Below are 20635 nucleotides of genomic sequence, written 5' to 3' on the forward strand. Positions count from 1 at the left end.
TGTGCTCATGTCTCTGGGGTTTGAAGGGTGATTGGGCCAAGGTGTTTAAAATGATAAAAAGGATTCGCTAGGGTAGAAACAGGGAAACTATTTCCTCTGGTGGGGTGAATCGAGGATGAGGAGACATAATCTTATTTACAGCTGGGCCAGTCAGATGTGATGTCAGGAAGCACTTTTCACACAAAGGAAATCTGCAGTTCTCCCACCCAAAAGGCTGCAGAGGCTAGGGGTCAATTGAAGCTTTCAAGACTGAAAATTGATAAATTTTTATTGTGTAAGGCTATCAAGTGATAGGGAGCAAAGGTGGACATATGGGGTTGAGATACAGATCAGCAATGATCTAATAGAATGATGGAACAGAACTGAGGGGCTAAATAGCCTCATCCTGTTCCTATGTTCCTAACCCTACCTGCACTGTCTCAGCAAGTTTTCGTGTGAGTTCAGACAGGCAGTTTAGGGATGGAATCTGACCATTAGCAGCACTGTAGCCCAGGTCAAACCTGTCTGCACCCCATGTCCACACACCTGTACTTACCAGCAGTAGATACCAACTTGGAGCAAGAACCATGGCTGATTCTCCCTTCCTAGTCTGGGGCCTGCAGTTAATGATTTAGGCATTGCTGCCGTCCCTTGGTGATTAATGTAGATATAATAAGAGACCTTTCTCCCCAATAACACTAAGCCACAGAGAACAATGCATTGTTGCAATTCAGATTCAAGAAGTAATATGCAGTGCAGAGCTTACACAGCTCACTGTGTTAAACATAATGTGTATGGCTGAGAATCATTTCAAAATCTGTTTTCATAAAAATTCTCATCGTGCATGCCCAGATTTCAGCTATGGTTCCGTGGGTAGTACTGTTGCCTGAGTTGGAAGGTTGTAGGTTCAAGTCCCACTCCAGAGACTTGAGCAGGTAACCTAGGCACCATCTGCACAGCACTTGTGTGTGTGTGTGGCTGTGTCTCAAAGTGTGAATGTATGTATCTGAGTATGTGAACATGTATGAGCCTGTATGGTAAATATGCGTATATATCAGAATGTGTAGGATAGTTTTTTGTATGAGTAGATGGGTGATTTTTATATACATGTGCGTATCTCTCTGAATATATGCATACATGAAAAAAAATCTTGCATTTATTGAAATATAGAAACATAGAAAGATTTACAGCACAGAAGGAGGCCATTCAGCCCATTGTATCCATGCCAGCCAAAAAAAGAGCTATCTCGTCTAATCCCACTTTCCAGCTGTTGGTCCATTGCCCTGCAGGTAATGGCACTTCAAGTGCATATCCAAGTGCTTTTTTGATGCAATGAGGGGTTCTTCCTCTACCGCCCTCTCGGGCCGTGAGTTCCAGACCCCCACCACCCTCTGGGCTAAAACATTCTTCCTCAACTCCCTCTATTCATTCCATCAATTGCTCCAATGCTCCCTGATTATTGGAAATAGGTGCTTCCTATCTACTCTATCCAGGTGATTAATAATTTTATACAACTCAATTAAATCTCCCCTCAGCCTCCTCTGTTCCAAAGAAAACAAACTGAGCCTGTCCAATCTTTTCTCATAGCTAAAATTCTCCATTCCTTGCAACATCCTCATAAATCTCCTCTGTACCCTCTCTAGTGCGATCACATTCTCCCTGTAATGCGGTGATCAGAACTGTATGCAGTACTCATCTAGCTGCAGTCCAGCTAGTGTTTTGTACAGTTCTAGCATAACCTTCCTGCTCTTATACTCTCGGCCTTGGTCAATAAAGGAAAGTATCCCATTAGCTGCCTTGCCCACTTTATCGACCTGTCCTGCTACCTTTAGGGATCTGTAGACATATGCTGTGAGGTCCCTCTACACTTTTCAGAATCCTACCATTCATTGTGTATTCTCTTGCCTTGTTTGGCCTCAAATGCATTACCACACGCTTCTCCGGATTGAGTTCCATTTGCCACTATTTTGCCCACCTGACCAGTCCATTGATATCTTCCTGCAGTCTACAGCTTTCTTCCTCACCATCAACCATACAGACAATTTTCATATTTGAAAACTTGCATTTATATAGCAATTTTCATAGCCACAGTTCATCAAAGTGCTTTACAGCCAATGGAAGTACTTTTTAAAGTGCAGTCACTGTTGTAATGTAGGAAATGCAGCAGCCAATTTGCACACAGCAAACTCCCACAAACAGCAAGATGATGATGGCCACATAATCTGTTTGTGTGATGTTGATTGAGGGATAAATATTGGCCAGAACACTGGGGAGAACTCACCTGCTCTTCTTTGTAATAGTGCCATGGGATCTTTTACATTCACCTTGGTTTAACATCTCACCCAAAAGACAGCACCTCCAACAGTGCAGCATTCTCTCAGTACTATACCAGAGTGTCCCTTAATTTTTATGCTCAAGTCCTGGAGCAGGAATTGAACCTAGAACTTGCCTGACTCAGAGGCTGAAGTGCTACCAACTGAACCACAGCTGACACAGTGCCTGTGTGTACATATGTGGGTGCAGTTGAGTATATCTGGAAAGGATGCAGTGTTGGAAATACAATCAGGAACAGAATGTGCTCGGGGAGGCAGTGACGTCGTGGTAATGTTACTGGACTAGTAGCCAGAGGCCCAAGCTAATGGTCTGGGGACATGGGTTTGAATGCCATCATGGCAGATTGTGAAATTTGAATTGAATTAATAAATCTGAAGTTAAAAAGCTAGTCTAATGGTGACCAGGAAACCATTGCTGATTGTTGTAAAAACCCATCTGGTTCACTAATGTCCTTTAGGGAAGGAAATCTGCTGTTTTTACTTGGTCTGGCCGACATGTGACTCCAAATCCACAGCAATGTGGTTGACTCTTAAGTGCCCTCTGAGATGGCGTTGCAAGCCACTCAGTTCAAGGGCAATTAAGGATGGGCAATAAATGCTGACTTAGCCAGTGAACCCCACATTCCATGAATGAATTTTTTAAAACTTGATAAGTAAATGAGTGCAGTTGTGAGTGAACAGAAATCTGAATGTGAGTGACAAGCTGCTTCTTACACTGCTGTTGTGTGTACAGGACCTGAAATGTGGACACTGCATCATGGAGTTTTGTACAAGCACACAAAACAAAGCAACTACTGTCAAGTCTCAGTAATAGCCACAAACAGTCAGTAAAAGGAAATAAAAGCAGGTGGTGAGATGTGGAAGCATGTTAACAGGCTTTTGGAAGGAGCTGCTGTTAACGGTGGGACATTGCCCCCTACTGTTAAAGTCCACTCAACAACAGTGCCATGGCAATCCTTGTGTGGCATGCTGTATTAATGAGCCTGTATTCCCTTTTTGATGAGCTTTATGCCTTCCCAGCTCTATTGCAGCTGTCTGCACATCTACATGATTTAAAAAAAAAATCAGAATTTGAGATGAAGGACCAGCAGTGTTGTTGCAGGCTTGTTTGTACCAGACTTCTTTACTGATGGACTCCGCATTGTTGAAGGGCAGTACTGAGGGAGTGCAGCACTGTCGGAGGGGCAGTGCTGAGGGAGTGCAGCACTTTTGGATGTGATATTAAAACGAACTCTGTCTGCCCTCTTGGGTTGATGTACAAGATTCCAAAGCATGTTTTCCTCAAGATTCAACTTATTCATTTGCATATTGCTGAACGTTAAAAATTAGCGCAATCGTACTACCTTTCGAACAGAAGGTAAAAAAAAAATTGTTTTCAGTATATTCCTCGATATATTTAAGTAACTTGGGGTGCGATTTGATTAATCCAGCTTAAAATGGATTTTATCACAAAACGTATAAGCATTTTAATCACAATGCCAATTCACCACCTATGAGTAATCTGATTTCAGATACCTGAAGATAATTTAAATAATTATACAGAACTATTTGCCAGTTGTATTGGGGTACAGTAGTCAGTTTCATAGTAAATTATAAAAAGCTACACTCAAAAGTTTTCAAAACATGCCTTGAGTCCAATAGAACCAGCTTAACTTTAACAGCAAACGGAGGCGATCAGCAGAACCTCCCCATGCTATTAATCGAACTGGGAGTGTTGGCAGGATTGGCTTTTAGCGTGATGTTTTTTAAACTACCGCAAAAGATCGCAGAAACTCAGTTTACACTAAGTAAATTGCGCTTAGAGTTCTGCGATTGGCTGATCTCAGGTGAGTTGCACTGAAAATAAAACAGCGTAACCGAATGGAAACTTCAGGCTTAGATGCATTAATCCTTGTGTTTGTGCTTTTATTTTAGATGCTATAACTGTGGCGGTTTGGATCATCACGCCAAGGAATGTAAACTCGCCCCCCAGCCTAAAAAGTGCCATTATTGCCAAAGCATCGGCCACATGGTGGCCAACTGCACAATTAAAGCTGCCCAGCAGCAGCAATCAGCCAGTTCTCAGGGAAGGCAGGAAAGCAAACCAGCGACGGGGCCCTTGACGTCCTCCCCCTCACCCACCACACCACAAGAAATGGGAGGAGAGCACAGCACTGCCCTACTCCTGGAGGAGACGGGGGAGCACTTAGAAAAGCTGCTTCCGGAGAGTTACGACAGCGCCCTGCAAGAGTTCGTTGAGGAGCCGAGCAGGCAAGGCTCGAGTTTGCAGAAAAGAAAAAAGACCTGACGCCTGTCAGCGCCAGGAACCAACTCAGGATATGAAACTACCTCAGGTTCACCCACGCAGCCAAGGTCAAGATCCAGCAGTTCTCCAAAACAATCTAAGGACTTCATCATGAATCCAACTTCTACTCATTCTGATTATGAATAGGATTTGGATAAATCTTCAGCTAACTGAGGCACACTGAAACCTTTTTTAGACAACGGACTCCTTTGTGACAACCCCCCACCCCCCCCACCTCCACGACCAAAATCTTCAGAGGCTCATCTTAATTCCTGTAATGTCTTTATTTTAGGTCCATTTTTCCAAAGAATCGAGAACAAGAGGTCTATCTTTCCTCTGATACAAGACCCAATTCCTTGCCCCTTTTCAAGTCCTTTTTCTCAGTATCATCAACAATGGCTTGACAACCACTGCATTAACTATTCTGAAGACTGACTAGCATTGAATTCTGAATGTTGACCATCCAACAAAGGTATTGAAATTCCTTCATCTCTGGTCCATGATCTATGCAATACCGTATTCTCCCCCTACACAAGTCAGCCTTTAATTCACCTAACACCAGGTGAGATGATGAGGAACCAGTGACGTGCCCTTAAACACTTTGAATACATAGCTGCACCACCCCCCCCACCCCCCCCCCCCCCCCCCAAACCCCTCCACAAAAAAAAAATTGACAGGTTTCACATCTGGGACGATCATTTTCCACTTTAACTGGAGATTATTGATGTCATCTCGTCAGGTGGGAAAGCTTTTAATTCCTCCCATATCTGAAAGATCTGACTTTCTACTGTTGACTAGTCATAATAAAAGTTAACTCAACAACACTCTCATACTGGTAGCACAACCAAAGTTCTCCGAGCCTAAAAAATGGAAATAATGATGTCTGAATCTAGACTTGTCCGTCAGGTGGTGACAGATTTGGATAATTTCCCACCAAAGCTGCAGTATTTCTTGTGTCCGTATATCTGCAACAGCCCTGACGAGCTACTATAATCTACATTAGACTAGCTTTACATAGATACGTAGAAAATCTCAAAGCTTGGAGAAACCACAAGTCCATCTAGCCTGACTTCCTAAAATCCTAGCAGTTATAACTAATGATACTTGTCCAATTTTACTTTGCAAAGAACTAAGCCAATTGGCCCTACAAGCTCCCTAGATCAGCTTCCATCCCACTTAATCCATCTCGTGTTCCTCAGAAGCACTGTTTCCTGAGCCTGCATTGAGATGAAGAATTGCTGATCCACAAGAGAAAAGGCTCAGTATGAATGGCCTGTTACAGATAAAACATGGACACCCAAACCTGGTGCTCACTGGTGGGGCATGATCCAAAATCATGGGAAACCTACCATGAGATGAACCTTCTACTACAGTCAGAAGATAATCTGATCAGTGGTAAGAATGTATATTTTTCTCCCATTTTCAATCACTGATTCATACTGATATGAATGGTGAAAGTGTAAGTGGGTTTGTATGAAAATGCTTTGTCTGCAAAGGTTCTGGCTTGGTTACTTTAAATTTCTGTTAAATAACAGATGGAGGAGTTTCATGCATGCGGGAGACCAGTCCTGACCAGTATCTCTCAGCACAAAGTTTTGTGCATTTGCTCTGGGATTATGTAGCTGTTTTATATAAAATCAAAGACCCTGTCTGACAGCTCGGGTTCTTTGCTGTGTGTAGAATATTCACCAGTAGTCACCACCTTCCTTGTTGATGGATGGTGCAGGGAATTGTCTTCATTGAAAGATAACATTGGTGAAGAAATCAATGTTGGCATTTCTGGAAATTTAATCTGCTAAGCAACAGCACTCCACTGCACTATAATAACATCACTGTGTTTGATATTATGGCACAATAAACTGCCAAATAAATCCCCACCCTGTGTCAGTCACCCACCGACTATCATTCAGGCATCGTTGGCATGACCAACATTTATTGCTCATCCCTGGTTACTGGGACGAATGGCTTGCTAGGCCACTTCAGAAGGGCAGTTAAGGTCAACCACATTGAGTCACATAAAGGCCCAGACTGGGTAAGGACGGCAGGTTTCCTTCCCTAAAGGGACATTAGTGAACCAGTTGGGTTTTGAAGGACAATCCAACTGCTTCATGGTCACGTTTATGGATGTCAGCTTTTTATTTTAACTGAATTCAAATTCTCTAACTGCCAAGGTGGAATTTGAACTCATGTTCTACTGGATACCGAGTCCAGTAAAATAGAATAGAGAATGTACAGCACAGGAGGAGGCCATTTGGCCCCATTGTGTCTGTGCCAGCTGATAAAGAGCTATCCAGCCTAATCCCACTTTCCAGCTCTTGGTCTGTAGCCCTGTAGGTTGTGGCACTTCACGTGCAATCCAAATGTTTTTTAAATGTTGAGAGGATTTCTGCCTCTCTTTCTCCACCCCCCCCCCCCCCCCCCCACATTTTTCAGGCAGTGCGTTCCAAACCCCCACCACTCTCTGGGTGAAAAGATTTCTCCTCAACTCTCCTCTAATCCTTCACCAATTCCTTTAAATCTTTCAAATCTTTTAAATGGGTCCTTACGCTTCACTCTATCTAGGCCCCTCATAATTTTATGTACCTCAATTAAATCTCCCTTTGGGCCTCCACTGTTCCAATGAAAACGACACCAGCCTGTCCAATCTTTCCTCATAGCTAAAATTCTCTAATCCATGTCAACATCCTCATAAATCTCTCTACCATCTCTAGCTCGATCACATCATTCCTGTAATGTGGTGGTCAGAACTACTGTATGCAGTAATCAAGTTGAGGACTAACTAGTGTTTTATACAGTTCGATGCCTTAACATCCCTGCTCGTGTACTCTAGGCCTAAAATGATCAGGGCATTACCCGTGCTAAAATGATCACGGCATTACCTGCGCTAAGTTAAACCTGGCCTAAATAGGGTAGAATTTGAATTCAGTTAAAATAAAAAGCCGACATCCGTAAATGTGACCAGGTGCAGAGATTTGTCGCAAGGCAAGCTGTTGCGAGTTCAGCTGCACACACTCTGCCCATTGCAGGCACCTGCCCAGTCTTCTGCCATCTGCACCAGGAGTGCTAGAGCTGGGAACCAACCCCACCATTATTTAAAGATTGCACGATACAGATCGGCCCCAAAGATCCATGGGCCAGGACCTCAGTGGTCATCCTGAGGTCATGCCCCTCCAGTGCTGACCTGTGGGATTTTGCAGGGTCAATGCTGAAGGAGCAACCATGAGTGCCAGGGCTCCAATGCTCACCTGCCCCAAGGTTAAGGCACATGGTGCTCATCCACCATTGTGGGGTTGGGGGGCATAGGTCCCACCTCCCAGAGCTTCCTTTGAGCCCCTCTTCCTGGCCTGGACCCCAAACCCAATTGGTGGTGCTCACTTTCCTGGTTGGAGCCTCTGCCCCTCTGAGCTGGGCATCTCTTGTACTCTTTTGAAGGCCGGAACAGTTGTATCTCTCCAATGTACCAGTCTTAACTCTTAGCTGATGCAGGAATCCCCAGCGTGGGGAGAAACCCTCTGATTCCTGGCTCCCACTCTTCTTGTCTTTGCTCTAGGAGATTTATCCAATAATAGGAAACTGGCAGAGTTGATGGGGCTCTAGTGTATCTCAGCACAGTTGGAGATCGAGCCAGTAACTCACCTGGTTTCTGACTCAGTACCACACTGCATCATTTATTCAGTCTATGAGCCATGGGGGCCCCTCTGCAGGTATTACATCACACCATTCCTGATATTCAACATTCCCGGCTCCACTCATTGCCATTTCTAAATGTTGCAAAGGCTCCCCTTGTCACTGAGGTTCTATTTTCCGACTTTAAACCAAATTTAGATGACACACTTAAGTTTTACTCTTCACTTTTGCATGATAGGATCAGCTACTTCATGGATATTAAGTTTTAAGTTGCCTCTCCTTTACCCAGATTGTACCTTCTCCCAAGGGAATTTTGATCTTGAGGATTTCAAGAAAGAGCAGGCAAATTTAATCAAACTGTAAACCGGAGTGACTTAGACCACAGCTAGACAGTAGTAAAAGGGCAATAGCTGGGCAGCTGTAAGGGAGTGACATCTGGCTGCAGTCCAGCTGGGCTAAGGAGGAAGGAACAAGCCAGTATTGCTGTTTCTAGCCTTGTACTTGTCACACTCAAGCTGCTGTCGGCTAATGGAGTACAAGGCCAACTATAACCCCTGGGTGCTTGTGAATTTCATTCTTTTGTGCCCCATACTGGAAAAATTTTGTCCCAATAAGCTTGAGTTGCCTTATCTTGTTAGTTTTTCCTTCCCTGGAGCTGCGATTCTACAACTTGCAGCTCCAGGGATTGAGACTGCACAGATGTTTCTCAACAAGGTAATAGTGCTGCTCACTTGCTGGATATTTTGGTTGAGTCCAAACAGACATCTATCTTTTTTTTTGCAATTAAATGTTTGCAGGATATTTATCAATGCAGTTGAAGAGAGATTGAGTTGCCCCGAGCCTATTATCCATGTAGAAGGATTTTGTTTCATTGGTAAATCAGGTAGAATTTACAAACTGACAGCTGTGATAATGAGTTCCTCTAGTGGATCTAAGTACAATCATATCTCAAGGACTCCTCCCTATCATCAACAGGCACCAAGTTGTAGTTTCAACCTTTACAAGAGAGCAGGGTCAGGATCAGCAAGTCCATCCTCTCATTTTGAGTTTGAGCCGAAATCCCCCCTCGTGCTTCCTTGACATCTGCCCTTGTCTTGACCACGGAATTATAATTGGAACTCTTGTTTGCAATCTGGCAATGATCTGCAATTCTTGAGTTTGTGTGTGTGTTTGTATAAGAGTGGGGTTTGTTGGGACAGTTGGAGGTAGTTCTACACTGAATGCAAGAATACACTAAACTGCTACCTTTGCACAATTTCCCACTATGGCAAATTCCTACTCTTCCTCTCCTCCACTCCATCAGCTGTAGCCAGACTCACCAGTCGAGCCACCCTCACCCAATGAGCACCCCCCTCACTTAGTGAACGCCTCCCCAATCAGTGAGTGCCCCCACTAATTGGACTGCACACTGGTCCTACTGAAGTGGGGAAAGAAGACCAACTTCACCCAACACAATGGAGTGATTCTTATTTCTCAATAATGATACAGTACTGTTGATTTTTAATTTCTCAGTTATAGATGCACCTCATGCTGTGGAATTGAGGAGAGACCTGTCAAAGATCCAGACCAGCTGGCCTAGTCTCCCTGACATGCATGCTCTGATGATAAAATCCATTGAGATTGTTACAGGATGGCCTAGTTACAGTTCATGCAATCATCAAAGCACACCTGTGTGGGGCTCAGAGACCCTGTCACATTGCGGCAGGTCGGCAACAGCACCAGACCAAACCAATACCTGAATAGAACAACTCCCAGTTTCACAAGGCCTGCTATGAAGGAGGGGACAGGGGTTGGAGGGGACTCGTCAACATTCCTGAAAGGAGTACAAACCCCTAACTGGTTACATGTCACTTTGTATCTTATGAAAGCAGAATCCTTTCCTTTTATATGATACAATAGCCATTTTTTCCACACGTTTCACATTCACATTGAGTTGATTTGATGGGTAACTTTGGAACCCCATGCCAATGGAATGCTGTGCCCGTGGAACGTGGAATCAGTGGAAAGTTGTGTGTATGGACTCTGGTGCCAATAAACCATTAGAACACTGCCCATATTATGCTGTGCCAATGGAACACTGTACCAATCAGATTGAAGCTTTCTGTCAACTGCTAAAGAGTTTTATTTTGGAAATCTTTCACCTGCAGAGGAAATAATTGTAAAATCAATACATGAGCCAGAAATGGCCAATTCTCTTTCCCAAAGGTATACAACACGACAGGAGGTGGGACAGTGGGGTGAGAGCAGGGCATTACCTCTCCCATTCGTGAAACTGTTGGTATTTCACTGCTAACCGTAGCTCAATCTCCATCACACTATAAGACGCAGACAAACATGGAACAGTGCAAACCTATGTTTTAGGAACCAGACTGTGGATGTCTGGAAATCTTCAAACACACAGAAACAGATCTTCTGGGTCAAAGCCAGAACAGGGCAGGAGAGAGTGAAGTGAGGGGCTGTGAAAACTGGAAATCTTGTGTTTTAAAAAAAAAAGTAATGTTTAAGTCTGTATGCTGATATCAGTGTGCGCTCATACAGTGCTTGCAGACTGTTTTAATATATTGTTTTTGTATTTTTATATATTGTAATGTATAACTGCAATCAAGTAACTCAGGATGAAAAGCTCTACTCAGGGACTGTATGAAGCTGTTTCATTTTGGTAGTAGTGTTTTGATCTATAACCGAACTGCAATGGTACAATTCTGGTGAAAACTGGATCTACCTCTCAGTATTTTTTGTATGATGGTAGTTTTTTGATAGTTTTTCAGACCAGACAAAACTATATCTATCTGCTGGTCTGTAACTTCTCAAAAGTGATTAATGACCATTTTGAAAAATAATGTTGATCTCATTGTGTTGAATGGGCCTGTATTTAGAGGGAGTGCAACAGCCAGGGACATCCTGCAGTGGATTAATGGACAGTAAACATTGATCCAAGTGTGAGATCTGATTCCTCACTGTCAAACAAAATTTGCTTTCGGTCTCCTGCAATCTGAATTATTTTAAACTCCAAGGGAAAGTTTTTAAATCCTAGAATTTTCTTAAAGCAGCCAGAAAATAAATCAAGGTGAAGTTAGCTCGTGTCACAAGTTAATTGCCTCGCAATTAAAATTTCAAAATTTTTGGATTTAAAGTTAATTAATTATCCATTGTGAAAAAGAACAGTTGTAACATAGTTGTAATTTAAGATATTCCATTCTTTTGGTCCTTGATGTGTCTGAACAGCCTATCTTATCCACTTCCGTGCTCAGGATCTTACTGTGCACCCTTGCGGCTCCTGGTTTCATATTTGCTTTGTTTGATGGCTTTGGCAAGGACATCAGAACAGATGAAATTGCAGCAGGAGTAGACCATACGGTCCCTCAAGCCTGCTCCGCCATTCATAGCTGATCTACCTCAACTCCGCTTTCCCACCCTATTCCCATATCCATTGATTCCCTTAGTGTCCAAAAATTCATCAGTCTGTTTTGAACATACTCAATGACTGAGCATCCAGCTCTCTCTTGAGTAGGGAATTCCAAAGATTCACAACTCTGAGTGAAGAAATTTCTCATCAATCCTAAATATCAACTTCTTATCCTGAGACTATGACCTCTAGTTCTAGACTCCCCAGCCAGGGGAACCAACCTTTCAGTATCAATCCTGTCAAACGCTCTAAGAAGAGGTCACTCTTTGGCTATTTTCTTTCTGATTTAAACATGTGCCCTGATTAAGAGGGTTTGAATGGAGCTGAGACAGGTTAATAAAATGAAAGTGCTCTCTAATTGATGCCTGTAAGGATACAAAGGGAAATTAATTTGGACAGGCTCACATAGTTCACAATGAGAATGAGTGTACATTCAAGAAGTTACATAATAGATGGGCAATCTCACTTTGAGAGGCCAGTCAGGTGCTTGGTGGGCTAACCAGGAATGATGTGAAAATCTATAGGATACAAAGTTAGCCAAGATCTACAGAATATAGAGCTAGCTGAGATCTACAAGACAAACAGCTAGCAGAGATCCATAGGATTATGAAGCCAGCCATAATCGATGGGATATAGAACTAAGCACAATCTATAGCATACATACCTGACCAAGATCTATTTGATATACAGCTATCCAAGATCTATAGGCTACAGAAGTGGCTGAAATCTAAAGGATGTAGAGATAGCCAGGAGTCTATATGATATACAGCCAACAATGAACCTATAGAATATGGAGGTATCCAGACCTCTTATGATCCATATGCTACTTAAGTTTTCAAAATACATATACACAGCCAACAATCCCTAGAATATAGTGCTAGCCACACAACAGCATTGAGGAAAGAAATGAGAACAAAGCTCGGTGGGAATCAATATGACGGTAAGCTTTACGGTCACACTACAGTGTTCTCCCAAAGTTGACAAGGTACATTGAGTAAAGGGAGAGTTACTCCCTACCCATAACTTTACTCTCACTTCTTGTGCTAACACTTGAGGCAATAACCTGCAAAGATTCTCATTTCCAGCAATCGTTTCACACCATAATCAGCACAGAGTCCATCATTAAAAGGTAAAAAAGCAACTCATTCTTCCTCTTATAAGGACATGAAATCAGGTAAAAGAAATAACACTTCCTATTGTATCTTTTTTTTAATTCTTTTTTTCTTCAGTTGGGTCTCCCCACATTATTGACCATCTGTTGAGGGAGAGGATGGTGCAGGGAAGCAGGTATCCTGTTCCTCGGCTTCTGCCAATGTGCTGTGAATGGAGATCTCCCCTGTGTCCTGGGGGAAGCCTTCAGCTGGGTGACATGCTGAGCTTAGAAATGCTTCTACCAAGGTAGGGGCTGGTTAGAAAATTCAATGTTTCCCACTGACTGCACACAGCCATGTTTGTGGTGAAATTAACAGCTTTTATTCTCTAAAAGGTGATGTCACACTTTACTGCTAGTGAGTAAAATACACAGGGAACCTTAAAATGTCAACACCTGAGGCTGCTCTCAGTGAGAGGCCTGTGAATAACCTATAGAATGTAGGCTGTTGGTAAATGCTATCAGGTGCAGAACCAGCCAAGATCTATTCGATAGAGCTAGCCACAATCTGTAGGATGTAAAGCTAGCCAAGATCTGTTGCATATGGAACTAACTAAGATCTATAGGATATAGAGCTGGTCAAGAGCTCACATAATATGGAGCTATGGTCCAATTTTTTTTTTGTTTCCGAAATACATATCAAACACAGCCAACAATTCCGAGAACATAATACTAGCTATACAAAGGCATAAAGGAAGGAATAGAGAGCAAAGCTAGATGGGAATGTGTAATGATACAGGGCTGGTCAATAATCTACACAATCTGGTGATAGATGTGGATCACACTGCAGGTGTCTGGAACAACTAGGATAATCCCTTACCTCATTGGGGGCTTACTAGTCCAACTGCTGTTGCATTCCCTTCGTGTCTGTCTACAGTGTCCATTGTGTGGATGTATACAATGCTATATTATGCAATAAGTAGAAATGTGTTTAGTGTAGGTGTGATAGAAAGGCATGAAACATTTGAACTCTTTTAGTGTTCATTTGTCTCCCCAAGTCACAGGCTGTGCTTCAGAAAACCAATGTTTCATGCCATTTATATAGTGAAGTGACAAGAGTGTGCATAAATTGTGTACACTTTTCAATTTGAATAACTATACAGAGCTACCTCAGAATAGGTTTAATATGTTACTGTGACTAAAGAGTGGAACTCACCAGAGAAATATACAATTTCCTTGGGTTTCTCCCCAATCTCTTTCTAGTTGCTCCTGTGAATAAGACAGATGTGAACACTTTTTTTTGTGCTTGTCTTGTATGTATCAGTATAGTTACCTAGACATCCACTAGAATTTGTTACTTATTCTCCTAAAAATGTGATATTTATATATATCGTGTTTACTTTTTTTAAAAACACATTTTTAAGACATTGTTTACAGATCGATGGATAAACCAAAGGATGTAATTGAGATTGTACAGGAAGAAGTGACAGGAGAATGTAGCATCGTTTACTGCTAGTAACCAAAGCAATGCAGCCTCAATGGGTTATAACCACTGTTATAACCGTGATACACTAAGGCTGTGTGAGGGCCCATTGAGAGCCAGGGAACAATCCAGAACTGTAACACATTTTCAATAAGTGAATTATAACGTGACTTGAAATAAAAATTGGATTAAAAAAGGATTGTGTTTTGCGTACATTTTCTTGTTGGTATTTTTTTTCATCTTGTGTTTACAATATATGAGACATGGATTTCATTAACCTAAAATCCTCACTCTGGCATTAATGGTGTAGTGAAAGAAAGGATTTGCATTTATTTAACACTTCCATAATCTCAATGTCCTAAAGTGCTTTACAGCCAAAGAAGTACTTTTTTTTTGTAGCAAAGTTACACCCAACAAGCTCCTACGAACAGAAATGAGATAGTGACTAGATAATTTTTTTTTAGTTGATTATGTTGGTTAAAGGATAAATATTGGCCAAGACAACAGGAAACCTCCCTGCTCTTCAAATAGTTTTGTGTAGTCCACTGGTCTAGTCCTAAAGATTGAAACATACCATACTTGGTTATACCTCTCATGGCTCCGCTGTCCCTTTCTTTTGCCATGTATATGGTTCCCTCTTCGATCAGCTGATATCCCCATCTCCTGTGTCTCCCTGGGCAATCTGTTCCATATAGGTTTCCACCATTCATGGCTATTTTAGAAAAGAAAAATTCAATGCCGTGTGTCTGTTTATTTCATTCTTTAGCCAGAGAATGGCAGAAAGATGATTACTGTCTACAAGCTTTCTGAATCAGCATCATTATTACAACTGTTAGCAAAGGTCCAAGAGGATAGAACTCAGTCTTTGAGTGAATACTCCAATAAAGACAGAAAGGAAGATCTGCATTTATATAGTGTCTTTCACAACTTCAGAACATCCCAAATACTTCACAACCAATGAAGTACTTTTGAAGCATAGTCACTGTAATAATGTAGGAATCGTGACAGCAAATTTGTGCACAGCAAGCTCCCACAAACAGCAATCAAATTAAATGACCAGCTCGCCTTTTTTAGTGATGTTGTTTGAGGGATAAATATTGACTAGGAGACTGGGTAGAAGTCCTCTGCTCTTCAAAGAGTATTATGGGATCTTTAACGTCCATCCAAGAGGGTAGACAGGGCTGCAACTTGCTTTATATGATGAATCAACCTATTACTTTGATTAAATCTATCAACAACCAGTGGAAACCACTGGTGTGCAAAATGTATTTTTATATATCATTCTGCACAGAATCAAACATTCCAAAGTGCTTTACACACACTGGGTAGCAGGAGACAATTTAAAGGAAGAGACTGAAACCATGGTCAAACAGCCAAGTTTCAGGCAGGTTTTTCAAAGGAGGACAGATACGTAGCAAAGCTCGGGTTTGGGGGGATTTGCAAAGGATTTGGGAATGGAATTCCAGAGTGCAGGATCATGGGACCTAAAGTGTACATTATCAAGGGTGCAGAAAATTGCAGGTCCAAATAGCAATACCAGAGTCCCACCTGCCTTCTCAACCGGAGCGTATGAACATATAAGAATGGTGGGCAGGAATAGACCAACTGGTCCATCAAGCCTGCTCTACTCTCATATTGGCCAAACCAATGCAACTAGACACCTCCCACCTACCCCCGCAGCCATGTAATCCCCTGGGAGAGGCAAAAAACCCAGGGTCAACACCAGGGAAAATTCCTCTGCAGCCCCCTCAGACAATCAAAACCCAGCCCAGGAGACAAAGCACAGAACGAAGAGGGAGAAAATGAACTAGAACAAATAAGTGTTTCAGTCTGCTTCTTAACAGCAGTATTTAACGCTGATTCTATTTTGGATTCGGATAGACCTCCCTCACTCCACCCAGTCCAGTTGCAGGTTTTCAGCAATGAAGGCGAGGATGTCGGACTCTTCCTCGATCACTTTGGTGGTGGGCTTTCCGGCCCCGTGCCCGGATTTGGTATCGATCCGGATCAGGAGAGGGTTTTTCTGATTGGGGCTGTGCCCCACTATGTGCTGCACAGTTGCGATGTACTTGAGAGAGTGAAGGGGCACCACTCGGTCATCATGATCAGCGGTCAGCAGCAACATAGCTGGGTACTGGACACCTCCCTCTGGTACCTTGATATTGTGGAGTGGAGAGTACCTGGGAGGAAAAATAATCATTATTGTTAAAAGATTCCCACTCCCCCTCTGCCCCTTTATTTGGTAACAGCTCCATAATTGGCCTCAGTGCCAAATGGGAGAAGAAGATGGTTAAAAAGTCAGCCAGGGTTCCTCTTGGAAAGTGCAGACGTGCAGATGGTGGGGTGGGAGTGAGGGGCAGGGAATAGGATCAGGTTAACTCTGACCATCTCTATCATGATGAAACTCACTGTCCAGGGTCACCCATGATAAATGACATTTGGGTAAGGTTCCTAGAGGACAGTCAGTGCCCGTGGAACTGCACCCCAGTAAGAGTAAGTACCCATGGATTTGTACCCCAGTGAGAATCTGTGCCCATGGACCTGTACCCGCTTTTCTTTTTTTTTTCTTTTTGGGCCTCCTTATCTCGAGAGACAATGGATACGCGCCTAGAGGTGGTCCGTGGTTTGTGAAGCAGCGCCTGGAGTGGCTATAAAGGCCAATTCTAGAGTGACAGGCTCTTCCACAGGTGCTGCATAGAAATTTGTTTGTCGGGGCTGTTGCACAGTTGGCTCTCCCCTTGCGCCTCTGTCTTTTTTCCTGCCAACTACTAAGTCTCTTCGACTCGCCACATTTTAGCCCTGTCTTTATGGCTGCCCGCCAGCTCTGGCAAACGCTGGCAACTGACTCCCACGACTTGTGATCAATGTCACAGGATTTCATGTCGCGTTTGCAGACGTCTTTAAAGTGGAGACATGGACGGCCGGTGGGTCTGATACCAGTGGCGAGCTCACTGTACAATGTGTCTTTGGGGATCCTGCCATCTTCCATGCGGCTCACATGGCCAAGCCATCTCAAGCGCCGCTGACTCAGTAGTGTGTATAAGCTGGGGGTGTTGGCCGCCTCGAGGACTACTGTGTTGGAGATATGGTCCTGCCACCTGATGCCAAGTATTCTCTGGAGGCAGCGAAGATGGAATGAATTGAGATGTCGCTCTTGGCTGACATATGTTGTCCAGGCCTCGCTGCCATTGAGCAAGGTACTGAGGACACAGGCCTGATACACTCGGACTTTTATGTTCTGTGTCAGTGCGCCATTTTCCCACACTCTCTTGGCCAGTCTGGACAGAGCAGTGGAAGCCTTACCCATGCGCTTGTTGATTTCTGCATCTCGAGACAGGTTACTGGTGATAGTTGAGCCTAGGTAGGTGAACTCTTGAACCACTTCCAGAGCGTGGTCGCCAATATTGATGGTGGAGCATTTCTGACGTCCTGCCCCATGATGTTCGTTTTCTTGAGGCTGATGGTTAGGCCAAATTCATTGCAGGCAGCCGCAAACCTGTCGATGAGACTCTGCAGGCAATGCCAGTAAAACTGTACTCCCCTAAAATTCCCTGAAAGGCTCCAATAATAGTAGTGGAGTTTAAGACAGTTCCTTATAGTGGATAGCACATGGGAGGCGCAGTGGTTAGCACTGCAGCCTCACAGCTCCAGGGACCCGGGTTCAATTCTGGGTACTGCCTGTGCGGAGTTTGCAAGTTCTCCCTGTGTCTGCGTGGGTTTTCGCCGGGTGCTCCGGTTTCCTCCCACCGCCAAAGACTTGCAGGTGATAGGTAAATTGGCCATTGTAAATTGTCCCTCGTGTAGATAGGTGGTAGGGCATATGGGATTGCTGTAGGGTTAGTATAAATGGGTGGTTGTTGGTCAGCCCAGACTCAGTGGGCCGAAGGGCCTGTTTCAGTGCTGTATCTCTAAATAAAATAAATAAATAAAAATGTGTATCTGAGATACCAGGACTGTAACACGAGCTGCTCCCAGAGCTCACTCACTTGATCAGCCAATCGAACTGCTCCTTTTTATCAGAACAGCCGTAATCGGAAGTCCAGGCATGTCCGATGGTAAACTTGTGAAACTTGAGCATGTCCATCACGCCGACTTCAACCACTGCGCAGCCGAACAGGTCAGGTCGCTGGTTCACACATGCACCTGTAGGAGAGATACGGCAATCACAAAGTGCTTATATATCACTGAAGAGCTGAAGGAGGCCATTCGACCCATCTAACCCTTCCTTCCATAGAAACCTACTGTCTGCCCATCACAGCTCGTATTTGCTTCTCAAATGAGTCCCGACCCAGGACTATTCCAGGTAATAATCATATTTTGTGTGAAGTGTTTCCTGACATTAGTGTTCTAATTGCCTTTTGCCAGTTACTAAGTATGTCCCCCTTGTACTGAACTTGTAATGATACTCAGGATTAACAATTCTTACTCCATTTGATCTTCTACATATCTCTATAAGGTCTCCTATCATAAAAAGTTTCTCTCACCTGTCGCCATAACTGTGTCCACTAACATTAGGGATTGGTTTTGTGCCTCTTCTCTGCATTGTGCCCCCATGACTGCTATTCAATAGGTACTAATCTCAGCACCATCCAGCATCAATATGATAACCTCAGACTTAAATCTACTGATCTTACAGTCAGCAGGTTGTGGGTTCAAGTCCCACTCCAGGGACTTAAGAACAAAATCTAGGCTGATGCTCCAGAGCAGTACTGAGGGAATGCTGCACTCTTGGAGTTGCTGTTTTCAGGTAAGATGTTAGACTGAGGACCAGTCTGCCCTCTCAGGTGGATGCAAAAGATCATATGACACTATCTTGAAGAAGAACAGGGGAGTTATTCCTGGTGTCCTGGGCCAATATTTAACCTTCAACCATTGCTAAAAAACAGATTAGCTGGTCATTTATCTCATTGCTGTTTGTGAGACTTTACTGTGCACAAATTGGAGTATTACAACTGACCCCAATCCTGATCTTGCCAAAATCCTCACATACAGCAGGAGTCAGTTGACAGCAATCAGGAGCTGCTTTTCTTGCCCCCCTCGCGCTAACCCAGAGCTGCTAAAGCTGGCAACTGTATCTCTGCCATGGCCTCCTGGAATCACCAAGTTCTACATTGACTAGGATTGGTACTTGATTGCTTGCTGGACCGAATGGATCATTTCCAAGACAGTTTGTTTAGTTGGAACGTAGAAACAGGAGTAGGCCATTCAGCCCTTCGAGCCTGCTCCTTCATTCTAATTCATGGCTGATCATCTACCTCAATGCCATATTCCCATGCTATTCCCATATCCCTTGATGTCATTAGCAACTAGAAATCTATTGATCTCTGTCTTGAACTTACTCCGTGACTGAGCTTCCATCATCCTCTGGGGCAGAGAATTCCAAAGATTCACCACCCTCTGAGTGAAGAAGTTTCTCCTCATCTCAGTCCTAAATTGTGTGCCCTTTATTCTGAGATTGTGTCCCCTGGTTCTAGACCCCATCGCCATTCTACATCTACCCTGTCTATCCCTTTAAGAATTTTGTAAGTTTCTATGAGATCGCCTCTCATTCTTCTAAACACCAGAGAATACAGGCCCAGTCTCCTAAATCTCTCCTCATAGGACAATCCCACCATCCCAGGAATCCTCCTTCTATGGCAAATATGTCCGTCCTCAGGCAAGGGGACCAGAACTGCACACAATATTCCAGGTGCAGCCTCACCAACGCTCTATACAATTGAAGCAAGACTTCTTTGCTCCTGTATTCAAATCCTCTTGCGATAAAGGCTAACATACAATTTGCCTTCCTAATCGCTTGCTGCACCTGCATGTTAGCTTTCAGTGACTTATCAACAAGGACACCCAGGTCCCTTTGGACATCAACACTTTCCAATCTCTCACCATTTAAGAAATACTCTGCACCTCCGTTCCTCCTACCACAGTGGATAACCTCACAGTTATCCACATTATAATCCATCTGCCATGTTCTTTCCCACTCACTCAGCCTGTCTAAATCCCCATGAAGCCTCTTTGCATCCTCCTCCCAACTCACATTCCCACCAAGTTTTGTGTCATCCGCAAACTTGGAAATATTAAAATTGGTCCCCACATCCAAATCACTGATAAAGATTGTTAACAGCTGGGGCCCAAGCACTGGTCTTTGTGGTACCCCACTGGTCACAGCCTGCCAACCTGAGAATGACTTGCAGGTTGGTAGGTAAATTGGCCATTATAAATTGACCCTAGTACAGGTAGGTGGTAGGGAAATATAGGGACAGGTGGGGATGTGGTAGTAATATGGGATTAGTGTAGGATTAGTATAAATGGGTGGTTGATGGTCGGCACAGACTCGGTGGGCCGAAGGGCCTGTTTCAGTGCTGTATCTCTAAACTAAACTAAACTATTCCTACTCTGTTTTCTGCCTGTTACCCAATCTTCAATCCATGCTAGTATA

The 20635-nt window shown here is 43.5% G+C and overlaps 2 protein-coding genes across 4 annotated transcripts in view; one reads left to right on the forward strand and one right to left on the reverse strand.

Moving 5' to 3' along the window:
- LOC137346988 (protein lin-28 homolog A-like) overlaps positions 1–4599 on the forward strand; it is a 52340-nt gene extending 47741 nt beyond the window's left edge. The window contains exon 4 of the mRNA XM_068010970.1: positions 4227–4599. Within this exon, the coding sequence (XP_067867071.1) occupies positions 4227–4599 (373 nt within the window). The remainder of the gene's footprint in view (positions 1–4226) is intronic.
- A 10339-nt stretch (positions 4600–14938) lies between these two features.
- Positions 14939–20635, reverse strand: part of LOC137347218 (prolyl endopeptidase-like) — a 37827-nt gene continuing 32130 nt past the window's right edge. For all 3 annotated transcript variants that reach the window (XM_068011456.1, XM_068011457.1, XM_068011458.1), the window contains exons 14-15: positions 18189–18345; positions 14939–16382 (exon numbers count right to left, since the gene is read on the reverse strand). In XM_068011456.1, coding sequence (XP_067867557.1) covers positions 16091–16382; positions 18189–18345 — 449 coding nt within the window. In that variant the 3' untranslated portion in view covers positions 14939–16090. The remainder of the gene's footprint in view (positions 16383–18188; positions 18346–20635) is intronic.

This window comes from Heterodontus francisci, chromosome 31 (genome assembly GCF_036365525.1).
Source record: "Heterodontus francisci isolate sHetFra1 chromosome 31, sHetFra1.hap1, whole genome shotgun sequence".
Taxonomy (NCBI): domain Eukaryota; kingdom Metazoa; phylum Chordata; class Chondrichthyes; order Heterodontiformes; family Heterodontidae; genus Heterodontus; species Heterodontus francisci.